We start from the raw sequence: 13,642 nt of genomic DNA, 5'->3' as shown, positions 1-13,642 counted from the left end.
ATTGGCCATTCTTTACTTTTGTTATACTTACAACATTCTTTAACGAAATTAGTTTTGAAATCAATTTCAATCGTTTCTCTCGTCAAGATTATAACGCGATGTAACGACGGTTCGTTCTCTCGCTGTACGTTCTTTTTTGAATGGAATTTCCCATTTTTGCTTCTGTAATTGGGTGTGGAGCCAGGCTGCAGCAACGAGGGGTGATAAATGAAGTTTTTCGTTTTCAGTGGGCATAGAGGCGTGTTCAAGAAGAGACGATGAGATTGTTCGGTGGGGAGAATAAGATAATAGTTGGGTAAAAAAAGGGGCATGGGGTGAGGGTGCTCCAAGTTCCAGGTTCCATCAGAGAGAAAGACGAGAGGGGTGGCATGGGGGAGGGTGACGTTTTTAATTTATAAAATAAGATAGTAAGATATTATTTATAATATCATTGATTTATTATATATGAAATAAGAATTTTTTAATTTAACAATTTAAATTTATAAGGTTAGAATGTAATGGCTATTAATCTACATTTTATCTAAATATCAAACAACTAATCATGTATCAATTTTAATCTTGATCTATCAACACTAAAATCATTACTAATCTCACTCAATCCAGATATTTAACTATGTTTATTACACTCTTATCTCAACTAGCTATCAAACTGGCCATTGAAACAAATGAGTAATTTTATTAAAAAATTATAATTAAAGATTAATACTCTCTAATTGAAAACTAAAAAATCCTTACTCAGGATTGGCAAACCATATATAAAAAATAAAATAGATGTCTAATGCATCCAATAGCTATTAAATCAATATTTTATGAGGTGTCCTTGTAACAAGTTGACATTTTTTTGACAATCTCCTTGTGTCAGCAAGAGAATAAAATCAAGAGTGAGCATGAAGAATAAAGAAAGCATCTATACTGAAATTTTCCATGACAAAGAATATCTGTCATCTCATCGTGTCTTATCCTCTAAACATTTAATTGAACCATGGTAAAAATAAACAAATAAAATGAAGTTGTGACATTGATCTAACTAAAATACTCCAACGATAAAGCCGAAACATAAATCTATGCAAATGAAGATGATCATGGAAACTGGAACGAACCTCCGATTCCAGTAGCGCCCGCAGGGGGAGAGATGGCGACCCAGAGAAGGGAGATGGTGATGGCGATGAGGCCCGACCAGACAAACACGATGGTGGGGGTCCTTCCTCTTCTTCCCATCAGTCCTTTGGCAAACGGATACAGATGAGCCAACACCCAGAAACTAAAGAACACACCTCCGAGCAAACGGCTCCACTGCGGTATATCGCTGTATATAGTCCGGCTCACGCCAACAGCAATGGCTATCAAATTGGTTATCATGATGGTGATCGGCGGGATCATCAACGAGCTCCATTTCAGGATGTAGAGATCCGCAAAATCATCATCATTGTCGTCGCCTCCAGACTTTGATGTCAGAGTGAAGGAGATCTCGATCCCAGCAATCACCTTGAGTAGACCCTGGAGCACGGCTGCAAGATGGGCGCTCGTGCCTCCTATCAACCAGAATTGCTCATTACGCCACCACTCCTCTAAGTTGATGCCCGACCATTTTATCTCAAGCATGGCCAACGCGCAGAGCGTCAAGGTGATGACGAGGAGGTACGTGAGAAAGGTCACATCTAGACTCTGAACGATGAATTGACCGGAGAAGAGTGATAGTGCAGGAAGGAAGCAGTAAACAATCAGGAACACGGAGGTGAAGGGGTAGATACCGACATTGAGATAAGCAATTCTTTGGAGAATCTTCATTTTCGGACTAGCTAGTAAAGCGTTGTTACGTGAAAAGAAGATCTCGACCGACCCGGTGGCCCACCGGAGGACTTGATGAAGTCTGTCTGTGAGATTGATAGGAGCAGTGCCACGGAAAGCATCCCTCTTAGTGACGCAATATACAGATTTCCAGCCCCGATTGTGCATCCTATAACCCGTCACCACGTCTTCAGTCACCGACCCATAAATCCATCCTACCCGGTTACCCCACTCAGTTTTGTCTTCATACCAGCACGAGATCACACTAATGGCCTCAGCCACCGTTGATGCATCGAGAAGTTCCCTAGGAATGGTAAGAGCACCAGGTGGTCGTCCATTCTTTACAGCAGGATGATCGGCAAGTGGTCTCCCTTGGAATTCTGCCACGGGGATGGAGTCGATCAGGAAGCTTGAGTTACCGAATCTTTTAGAGAAAAGAGAAGGATTCATTTCATCATCATCATCATCTCCCATTCTAAGAGCTCTGTGTTCCTCTGGTGCAGTTTTGATAGTTGCAGTCTTCTTACGTTGAGCAAAACAACAGCTGCAACAGCCGGAGTGTTCTTTTGATCGGGGAGGATCAAAGCCATAAAGTGCGGTCCTACGGAAGAGGCATCCAGTTCCAACATAAACTGGACCCTGCAGCCCATCTAGAGCACGCATGTTAACGTCAAAGAACACAGTATTATGATTTGCATAGCGATCAGATGGATCTATCCCCTCAAACCTTTGAGGAAATTGAACATAACAAATACGGTCTCCACCACGATCCATCATGAAACACATGCCTTCTCTTATTGCCTGTGAGTTGTAGATGTAGTGATCACAGTCAAGATTCAAAATGAATGGGCCATTAGACATGATGGCTGAAGCTCGAACCAGAGCATTCATGGCCCCTGCCTTCTTATTGTGATCATATCCTGGTCGCTTTTCACGAGAAACGTAGACAAGCAGGGGCAGCCGAATGTCAACCTCTGTAAAATCAAGTGGGCTACTATCAACAGTTCCATTTAGAGGATCATCGCTTGGGGGTTTCAACATTACCTGCAATTTACAAAGTCACAAAAGTGTTAATGAGTCAATAATACAAAGAAGTAACAATAGTTAAAGCCTTTAAAGAAAACTCTCAAACAACCAATAAGCAGGGAAAAATAGTTGCCTGCCAAAGTGCAACAAGATTGTTTTGAAGAACTCCTTAGTATACCTGCATCGGAACTACAATGTAGTGGCCACAGAGACACCATGGCTGAAGTTTGGTTATGGTGCCAGGTACTAACAAGTAAAGGTGATTCAACATAAAAAGAAAAAAAAAAAGGCACCATGTAAAATTCTAGATGTCTAAGTGCAAAAAATGCACTTCAAGAGTCCAAGGTGACAATTGTGTCAAGTGGTTTAGATGAGAAAATGAAATAGAATAAACAAGTGTAAGGTAAAGTGCAATTCCTATTTCAAAGAGGTTCAACTTAAAAGTAGGAAACACATGTCATGCGAAAAGGGGGTCATCTGGAAGGACTAATAAATCCATACCAATGATCCAAATTATCAGAATAAAGAATTTAAATAACATAAAAGCATATACCTGTATTATTCCTGCATGGTCACCCCTAGAGTGTTCAGGAGCAGAAACCACCCAAGTGCCAGGCCAGTGAGTCCCATCTGCCATCCATGTTGCTTTAGAGACCTTTAAAGGTTCTAATATTTCATCCCCAGCAGCCTGTCTCCGAAGCTTCATGGCCTTGATTTCTTCTCGAGCGTTATATGCATCAGAGCGACGCCGAATTGAATCAGGAAGACCATTGATCCGAACCTTGAATTCATCATACTCACGCTTAACCCTTCTGCGATCCTTTACAAAATCAGGGCGCACTTTATTCTTAAATGGGTCTTTTTTCAGGCTAAAGTAAGAGTCTGGATTTCTTGGTTCAATATCATGTTTTCGACAAAACGGCACCCACAAGTTAGCAAAACTTGCAGCTTCTGCCATGGCCTCAAATGTTAAGAGGGCACCTCCATCATCAGAAACATAACAGGACAGCTTTTCAACAGGGTAATCAGCAGCAAGAATAGACAGAATAGTGTTTGCCGTAACAAGTGGAGGTTCTTTTTCTGGATCAGCAGTAGAAACAAATATATCTACTCCAGGAAGATCTGATTTTCCAATTGGATTGGTTGGGCTTGGTGTTTCAAACTTCTCTTTCAACACGTTAAGATCAGTAGCACGATTAACAGGGCACAACTTTGGAAGTTGGTCGAGTAGCCAGGAGAAGGCAAACCAAATCTCACAGATGATAGACATCAACCACAGCCACCTTGCATCCTCGTTGGGATTGCTGATCCTCCATTCCAAAAATAGACCAAGAATAACCATACGGATGAAAATTAAGAGTCTGAAGGAAGTAGAAATGAAGAGGGATGCTTGTCAGCTTTTTATACCATATCCATTAAATTTAAACAGATGGGTTATTCCCAATCAAAATAACAATGATGAGAGAAATGAGAGAAGGCAAATAAATGTTCATCAATAATAACAATGAGAAAAAGACACTAAAGTATGCATCAAGACATTACAGCTGGAATATGTTAAAATCATTTATCCCGACTAGGGAATCTCTTGTAGTGGTTTCAAGGTAGTCTCATAACCACAGTGTAAATGCACAACCTCAAAAAATCAGTGACACGTAGCCTAAAGGGACATCACAACACGTGTTCTATCACTCTATGCCCTACGTAGAGTTTTGGACATAATCTGGGCTATGAACAATAACAGACAACATAAACAATTCAAAAAGTATGCTCAGGTAAGAACTATGTTTCAATTGAATCTCTACATTTTCATCCCGTATACCTTATGATTTCCTCAATTAAATTACCTGATCAATCACTTCATATTAGAGGGGAAGAGCAATGAAATTTATTTACGCACCCAAAAAAAAAAGAACACACACACACACACACACAATGAAAATGTGAAATTGCTCTCAAACAAAATACAGAAACAAAGTTAGCAAACTTATTTACCGATATGGGCTGAGTACTGCAGCTGATATCTTCAGTTTACGGGTTAGAGGTCTCCATGGCTTGTTGAGAAGTTCTGGAGGCTCGCCTGTTTCATCATTTTTATCTTCACTGAATCCTCCATCTTTTGGCCATATGGCATTACCATATCCATAGGTACCTTTAGTCTCAAACAACCATCGATTATGATCAAAATCCACCCCTGTTTGGCTCCTCATCAGGCCAGACTGGCTCCGCACTATTGCTGACCTGTTGGCTGATTTCATTAACGACAACCTCCTTTCCATTTTTGACATTCCAGCATTAGATGGCAAAGGCAATGGCTGACCAGGCTCGCCTGATTCATCAGGCAATTCTGTATTCTTATATGGCTCTTTACAACCAGGACAGATGCCTCCACCAGCCTTAACAGAATCAACGAAGCAATCCCTGCATATCTTGAAATCACATTCACAAGGAAGAATATCTTCACCCCTCTCATCGCTCATCACTTTTCCATCACAGCCCTGTATAGCACATGACGAACCCTTTGCACCAGCCATCTGAGGATGGTTTGCTTCAGATTCAATTACCTTGTCCATCAAATGGGCACGGGTAACGCTGTTGTATCCTCCAGTAAACAAAGAGCTAGACACATATTGCTCCTCGACCCTCTGTGAAATCGGAGGATCCCCCCTAATGGCCAAAGAATCCATTGGTTGATTATCAGGTGTTGGCGGTATATGCACTGTGTACTCCGCAAACTCCACACCACTTATCTCGCTATCAAGACTTTCCCTTGACAAGTTCACATATCTGCCTGACGATGTTCTTCTTGTAAACGTTACGCTGGGAGGAATCGGGCCCCTCCCCGGCTGCGAATCAGAGGGCCTGAAGGATCTTCCTGCCATTACCAATCTATGCAATAACAAACTGTCTACTCACCAGAACCTGAAACATATCAAAGAGCCAAAGTTTAAAACATCAAATATGCTAACTAAGTTATAAACATCATATATTTTGCAAAAGGTCCGATTACTTAGTGATCCAGAAAACGGTCCGATTACTTTTCAACAATTTCTAAATCAAAACATTATTTTTCCAACCCGTCTTTTTCAAGTGAAAATCCACCACCCCTAAAACTTTATCAGACCAAAGCTTAATACAGCTTAGAATAGATCAAAACACTTTCTCTTTCTACAACGTTACTCACTCATTTCCTTTTTCAGGAAAAGCAAAAAGCAGCTGCTTTTTTGGCTAAATTCAAATCTTTACCAATATAAAAACATCCATAAAATATTCAGAAAGTATAGATAATCTCAACCACAAAAAATGTTACCTATCTTCTGTAAATAGTGGATATCAGAGATGAAGATTAAAGGACATCACACACACCATGTGCACCTAAAGATCTCAATCTTTAAAACACAAAACACAAAACACCTCAACTGGAAAGAAGATGAGCAGATCAAGAAGAAAACCAAAAAAAGAGGTGTTTAAAACGTGTGAACAAGCAGCAGATCGTGCATGTACAACAACAAAAAGGAAAGAAATATATCACATCATCTCTGCTAATCAGTCTACTGAATACTTAAAACAAGCGAAGACAATTTCTGTATATAATAAAAACAAAGAAACGGCCTCCCCCAAGACGTGTAAGAAACTTTCAAACGCCAAATAATTTAATAATAGGATAATTTATGCCTACGGCACACACACACACACACACGGTCTGCAAACAAATTTACAACTGTATCACACTGCGGTTGTGACCCGGACCCGGTCACTAGTTGGCCCTCTCTCTCTCTCTCTAAATTTTCAAACTGGTGTGTGGGCAAGTCTCGACAACCTACATACCAAATCAAACCAAACCATAGACTTGGTAGCATGAAACAAACAGTAAAATAGAAACCTAACACATTCAAACGGCAGAAACAGCCGGCTAAATCTCTCATTAGTTTATCCAAACCCAGATGATGTTTGGATACACTAATCGTAAAGAGCGACACTTCATTCTGGACAATGAGCTAAAAATTAAGATAATAGATCTGAATATCCAAGACAAAAGCTATACCTGTGAGAAATTGAAAAACTTAAATGGAAATAATCTAGCTTATGTAGGTCATCGAAAAGAGTTGGTTTCGGGTTTTTAGAGTGTTCGATCTGAGTAGAAACTTTGAAGAATAAAAGTGGGGTGTATTTGTCTTGCTTTGTGCTGTTGAATGTGAAACAGAGGCGCAATATGCTGCTGCTGGGCACAGTGTTGAAGCGAAGAATTGCACTTTATCTTTTCCTTTTTGCCGTTTTTTGGTGCTTGTTTTTTGAAATTGAAATGTGGAAGAAGAAGGTGTTGATAGGGATGGCTCGGACAGTGAGGCGAAGATTGAGGGTAACAAACGCATTTCGAACACGCTCAAGTGGGCTGGATCCTCTGCTACTCAACCATATCTCTTACCCTACACCTGCCTTTACTTACCTTACACCTGTCATCCCCTTTAAATTATTGAACTGAATTAAAGTTTCCATGTAAACATAATTATTTAATTCAAGAAATGTACGGGTATATTAATAATCAATGAAGTTTACGAAATTAGGGAAACTAATTATCCCTTCCTCCCATTAAATTAAACTACTACGCTCTCCCGTGCGATGCATGGTAAACATCGAAATTGATATTGTGTTAAATAAATATATAAATATAAAAATATTAAATAAAATTAAAATATTAATAAATAAAATTTTTAAAATAAAATAATTTACCTCAAAAGAACTTGAATATGAAAACATATAAATTTTCAAGTTAATATAAAGTGTAATGTAATTATATTTCTTCATATATATACAAAAATATAGTATATACTTAGATATGTATTTATATGATCTATATTTATGCATGTAACTTCAAATCTCATAGCATTAGAAGAAATATATATTATAAAAAAAAGAAATACTCTTTACATATTTTCTTTTCATTTACTTTTCCTATTTCTATATTTTCTCTAAATTATACATTTAACTACAAAAAAATCAATCATTAATTTCATATAATTATGTGAAGTACTTTTTTATATTATAGTGTTGTTCCAATGGTGCATTTGCTAAATTTTCAAATATGTCATATAATTTTATTTATTATTGTATTAATATCAGTATATCACTGCTCACACTCAATTTAACGATTTTGGGTCCACATTAAATTAAACAAAACTAATAATTCACACTTAATATAATAATTTTAGGCTCTTAAAAGTTCAAAAACATATTATTGTTAAAAGTCCATATTTAAATATCTCAAATTTATTTAGAAAATAAAAAATAAGTACAAATACAAATAATATTTATGTTAATTCCGTAATTAAATAGCCACAAATTAATTATAAAAAATCAAAATTAGTGAAAGTAGAATTAAAATTAATCAACAAAACCGTGAAACTTAATTTGGTGTCAAATTTGTTTATATTTAATCGTTAAATATACACTACTTTGCTATAATTAAGCTGTAATTAGCATATTTACTTTAACATTTTTTTATAGTATTATTTCGGCAATGCAAAATAGAGTTCTTTTTAACATTTTCTATATTGCAGCCACACATATTTTCTCTCAAATTACACAAAAATTCCTTAACATGGAGTACTTAAATACAAATAGTATAAAAAGTAAAATAATGAAAGCCCTAAACATATTTCACCCATCCCAATTAATCAGGCGTCGTTGGGCCTTCATCATAGGGATGTCAATGCAGTCCGAAACCCGTGGCCGACCCGAATAACCCGACAAAATTAGAGGGTTAGGGTTGAAAAATCGCAACCCGAAAAAACCTCCACCCCGATTAGCCCGCACCCGACTAACTCGGAACCCGATAAGGCTAGCCCGATAATCCGATGGGCTGGCCCGGTGGGCTGACGGAATTGTGACTGATGCATCCAGTTACAACTTCTGCTATGTTTAGATCTATGGTATTTTGGTTAAATATATATATGTAGCCTCATTAAAAAAAGTGAAATTAATTAGTTAGAATATATATGTGTGTGTGTGTGTGCAATCTCATTAAAAAAAGTGAAATTAATTACGATTTTTTTGTAGAAATTGATTATTAGTATCTCATTAGTTAGAAATTAATTTTTAGTATCTCATTTTAAAGTGATACCAATTTTTTTTTCTGTCAATGAGACGTGCATGGCAAATCCACTATTTATTCAGTAATAATCCAGATTGATTCTAGTGCATTGATACATGTTAAATTTTACTATCTCATTTTAATATAATTTTGTTTATGTAATCTTGAATATCTTATATTTTTGCATTTCATGCTTTGCTATATAATTTATATCTTTAATATCTATATATATTTTATACATTATACATTAGATCATTATGAATAATAAAATACAAATGATAATTTTATTCTTATGCCTTTAACCTGATTAGCCCGATGGGCTAGCCCGAAACCTGAAAGTTTAGGGTTAGGGTTGAAGATTTATAACCCGAAAAAATCTCCAACCCGATTAGCCCGCACCCGACTAACCCGGAACCCGATAGGGCTAGCCCGAAAACCCGGTGGGCTGACCTGATTGACATCCCTACTTCATCATCCCAAGTCGTTTTCTTCTTTCTGCGCCGAGGAGAGCAGCAGTAAGGAGAAAAGATCCGGTAGCCACCACCGTGAAAAACTTATAGTCATCGCTCGCCGTCTCTATCTCACAAAAAAAACCTTCGCTCTATCCGCCTATCACTCGTCGCCGCACGGACCACGCCGCCCCGCCGTCTGTGGTAGTAGCCGCAGCACGACACATGCCCTTTTTCCCTCGCTATCTCCGCCTCTCTTTCACTTTGTCTCTCTCGCCTATCACTCTCTGTGGCTTCGCCTCGGCTCCTCTGTTCGGCATTCCAAACAGTAGTTGGGTAACTCATTTATGTCTTTAAACATTCCATTTTTCCTTTTCCTTCTTCATCCACAAATTTTGACTACATAGAAGCTGTGATCCTGGGGATTTGTGAATTTTTTCGACTGCTATGCTTTGAGAGCACCGACTTATTGAAGCAATCTGTGATCTTGAGAACACCGAAAGTGATTTTCTTCGAATTACGTGATTTTTCATAAATGAAGTGCAGAAATTAGTGTGAAGCGGACAATAAATTTGGTATTTATAAACAATTATAGGTTAGTTTTTTTTTTTGTACGTGATACGCAACTGAACTCCATTAATGATCGTGGTTTATTGGATATGCATTACAAAGAATATAATATATTTAATTTGTTGAATCTGTTTACGGAACAAACAGACGTTAAACTTGTGGAATATTCTGTTAAAAAATGACGGTAGGTTAGATTGTGCTAAACTGGCTTTTTATATAATATATAGATTAGTCCCTTTTTTTTTTTTGAGATGTTCCAAAGATAATCTATTTTTTTAATTAATATAATATAAAAATATTATTTTACTAAATTACCTTATTTAATGTTTCACTTAAATGTGAAAATAATAAATAAGAGTATAAAAAATAAAAACATAAAACTTAGTATCTTTTAAAGAAGATTAAATGCATTATCTTGATATGTGTGAAAAGTGAAAAGGGACTAAATTGGTGGGATGACGGGAATGTATATTTTAGGCGATTTCTATACATTACTAGCCACAAAAAATATTAAAATTAATTGTGTTTTAAATATAATTTTAATAAATTTTAGCTAAAATTAAGTGTTTCAGATGAAATTACTCACATCATTTCTCGTTTCTAAAAAAATGTCTATATTTTTTCCTTACTTTCGCACTCTCTCACTCTTAAACCCGATGGCTCAGCCCGCTGTTAGTAATCAATTTGTGGTGCTTGAGGGTGAAAGTGAAGGGATTTTTACTGATGTGGCAGCGCCTGAGGTTAATCCCGAAGTGATGATCGAAGAAGGTGTTAGACTTTCCGGGCCAGACCTCCTAGATGCTATTTTAGTTTCGGTTCATGGCGACAATGAGGTGATTGTGACTGATTGTGATCTCATAGTTGAGGAGGATGAGGATATGGATGTGGATGTGGATGTGGATGTGGATGTGGATGTGGATATGGACGAAATTCTTGAGATGGAAGATTATGATGGGAAAGCGTTGTGCAATTCGGTTCAGCAAAGTAGCATTGGAGACAAAGACGTGGCTCTTGAAAATGCGATGAAGGCTCAGAGCTTGAACAGATTTTAGCTCTTGCTAAGGTGTCGATACCTATTGAAGCTCATCCTACTGTGAACATGGACAACAGCGGGGTGTCTCGCATGACGGGGATTTGCCCACCCTTCACTACAAAAAAAAAATGCTTTTAGTGGCGACAATTTTTGTCACTATATGTGCCAAAATCGTCACTAAAGCATCCCAGTGACAACTTTTGTGGTCGTCGGTAAGTCGCGGCTATATCAACCGTCGCTAAAACCTACAGTGACGACGACAAAATATTGTCACTGCAAATCTATTTATTGTCACGGATGATGTTGCCACTGAATATGATTAAATTGTGACGATTTTATTTTTGTTACTATATTTTGAAATTTGTAGCCACGTTTGAAGTTTGTCACAATAGTTTCTGTTTGCAGTGACATGATATTGCTGTCACTATAATGATGTAAATTAGTGACATGATACAAATGACACTAAATTGTCCAGCCAATAGTCACAATGTATTTGTCGTCACTATAATTTTCTCATTTAGTGACATATTTTTAACCGTCACTATATAAACCATCATATAGTCGCACGCGTGTATTGTCATTAAATCGTAATCATTTAGTCACATGTTATAATCGTCACTATACATGTATAATTATAGAAATTATTTTAATATTAAAAACTTCTTTAAAAAAAGGGCGTGATCACGTTTCTTTCTAAAAAATCGAACCGTAAAATTGATATAGAAGCTTCTTTAAGAAAAGACGTGATCATATTTATTTCTAAAAATACTAGATCAAATTGCAAAATTGATGCGGAAGCTTCTTTAAGTAAAGACGTGATCACGTTATTTTAAGCATAATCACGCTTATTTCTAAAAAGTCAAATACGAATTGCAAAATTGAGGCAGAAGCATATTTATGAAATATCATAAAATCATGTCTTTCTAATAAATAAAAGATATCCTCAATATAAACTTAGTCAACTAACTTTACAGTAATTAGAACTCGGTATTTGACTACTTTGATTTAGGCCTTGAATGATAGCAGGGAGTTTAGCTCTCAAATCATCTTCTAGTTGGTCTTACTTTCATCTCTCAACTTGGATCTTCCTTCCCCTAAATCCGAGCCGTTCGTGCTGATATACATCACAACATCATATCCCTTAAGATCCTTAACATATGCTAAAGATTAAGACATCAAAAAAATGTAGCATCTGTGGCCCTCTCAATAACATCATATCAAACATAATTTAGAGATTAAACTCACAACTTGGCCACCTGAATAACCCCTTCTCGGCATATCATCTCTGAAAGTTTTAACTTTTCAATCTCTCTGAAAAATAAAATAAAAATTGTTTAACACAACCTGTTGGAGCAGCTTAGCTGTAGAAATAAAAATGCAAACACAACAGAAAACATATAAGTTACATTTTAACAGATTACCATGTAATGGCAATCTGCGGCACAACATAAACTCATTAGAGAATAAAATGGAGCAAATGCTATGAAAGATGTTAAGAATAATGGCTGAAAAATTCTTACCCATCTTAATATACATCTTCTCAATCAATAAACTTTTAGTATTACTCATCCATTCTATAGAATGCAATCAAAGGCTCAAGCAGCAAGAGAGCCACATCAACTGTGATCAATATTAAGTTCTGCAATACCTAAAAACTGACCACTTAAATCAAGCCATATCTCCAATAGAGCCTAAATTATTTCACAAATATTTTACTGGATACCTTACTTTTATGTCAAATTGAGCAGCCTTTAGAAATTTGAGCATGAACTAGTTGAGGCATAACTTCAAATTCTTCAAGATTTTCTTTTCCTGAAACACAGAAATTATATAAAAAATAATATTTTTGCAAAATAGAAAACAATGTTGTATTAAGCAAATAACTCGAGCTGCACTCACCATTTTCAGCATTTGATCTAAGAAACTGAATCACACAAGTCAAGATGCATAGATGAGAGAATGGCTCAATGTTTAGAATGCCTGAGTTAGGATTTTTGAGCGGCACATTAAAATATTAAAAGCACTTCTATCCATGTCATTCCACAACTGCAGATTTTCCATATTAAGAGGGGCTATATATATATATATATATATAGGAATTGGTTCAATTGAGATTTATATATATTTTGAGATTTTGAGATAAATAAACATATAAGTACATTTTAATGAACTTGTCAATTAATTTTTATGAACGTGCGTTGGTCTGGGGTTCAATCCCTGCAAGTGGCGTATTTTTTAATAAATTAAATAGATTCATATGTTCATCAGTTATATTGATTACGTTCAAAGAATTTAATGATATGTTCATTTATCTCAAAATCTCAAAATATTTAAAATCTCAATATAAGCTAACCCTATATATATATATATATATATATATATATATATATATATATATATATATCTCATTTCTACAAAATACTCGCCTCTCATTGATCGTACTCCTCATGCGTTGCTCCGTGACCGGATGGTTTGACCTTATAGCGCTAGCTTTCTTTCTCACTGTTCTTTCCATCTGCTTCCACAAAATTGAATCTAAATACTTATAAATTACAGTGAAATCCATTCCAATACCCAATTCCCATTCAGGCACACCCCCTCCCCCCCAACCTCCCAACCTCAAAATTCTAAATGGCATAAAAGGGAAAAAGTTCTCTGTAAAACAATTTATCTTCTCTATCAACAACT

The 13,642-nt window shown here is 36.4% G+C and overlaps 1 protein-coding gene and 1 long non-coding RNA gene across 6 annotated transcripts; both read right to left on the bottom strand.

Annotated features, from left to right (window-relative positions):
* Positions 1–888: 888 nt before the first annotated feature.
* On the bottom strand, positions 889–7,192 carry LOC130993098 (cellulose synthase-like protein D3). Of its 3 annotated transcripts, none has more exons than XM_057917824.1 (4): positions 6,857–7,192; positions 4,807–5,733; positions 3,368–4,175; positions 889–2,832 (listed from the first exon to the last, which is right to left on the bottom strand). In XM_057917824.1, exons 2-4 carry the CDS (start codon positions 5,691–5,693, stop codon positions 1,081–1,083), a joined length of 3,447 nt encoding a protein of 1,148 aa, XP_057773807.1. In that variant the 5' UTR covers positions 5,694–5,733; positions 6,857–7,192; the 3' UTR covers positions 889–1,080. The 3 variants fall into 3 exon arrangements, with proteins under 3 accessions (XP_057773807.1, XP_057773805.1, XP_057773808.1); XM_057917822.1 differs by having other exon boundaries at positions 6,122–7,127; XM_057917825.1 differs by lacking the exon at positions 6,857–7,192 and adding an exon at positions 5,822–6,076.
* A 4,682-nt stretch (positions 7,193–11,874) lies between these two features.
* On the bottom strand, positions 11,875–13,020 carry LOC130994554 (uncharacterized). Of its 3 annotated transcripts, none has more exons than XR_009091787.1 (4): positions 12,683–13,020; positions 12,475–12,602; positions 12,200–12,263; positions 11,875–12,068 (listed from the first exon to the last, which is right to left on the bottom strand). It is a non-coding gene; the product is annotated as an uncharacterized LOC130994554 (long non-coding RNA). The 3 variants fall into 3 exon arrangements; XR_009091788.1 differs by having other exon boundaries at positions 11,875–12,263; positions 12,683–12,766; positions 12,854–13,020; XR_009091786.1 differs by having other exon boundaries at positions 11,875–12,263.
* Between the last annotated feature and the right edge of the window lie 622 nt (positions 13,021–13,642).

Source organism: Salvia miltiorrhiza, chromosome 7 (assembly GCF_028751815.1).
Source record: "Salvia miltiorrhiza cultivar Shanhuang (shh) chromosome 7, IMPLAD_Smil_shh, whole genome shotgun sequence".
Lineage (NCBI taxonomy): Eukaryota > Viridiplantae > Streptophyta > Magnoliopsida > Lamiales > Lamiaceae > Salvia > Salvia miltiorrhiza.
The sequence above is the reverse complement of the archived record's forward strand: the minus strand, read 5'-3'. Positions and strand labels throughout refer to the sequence as shown.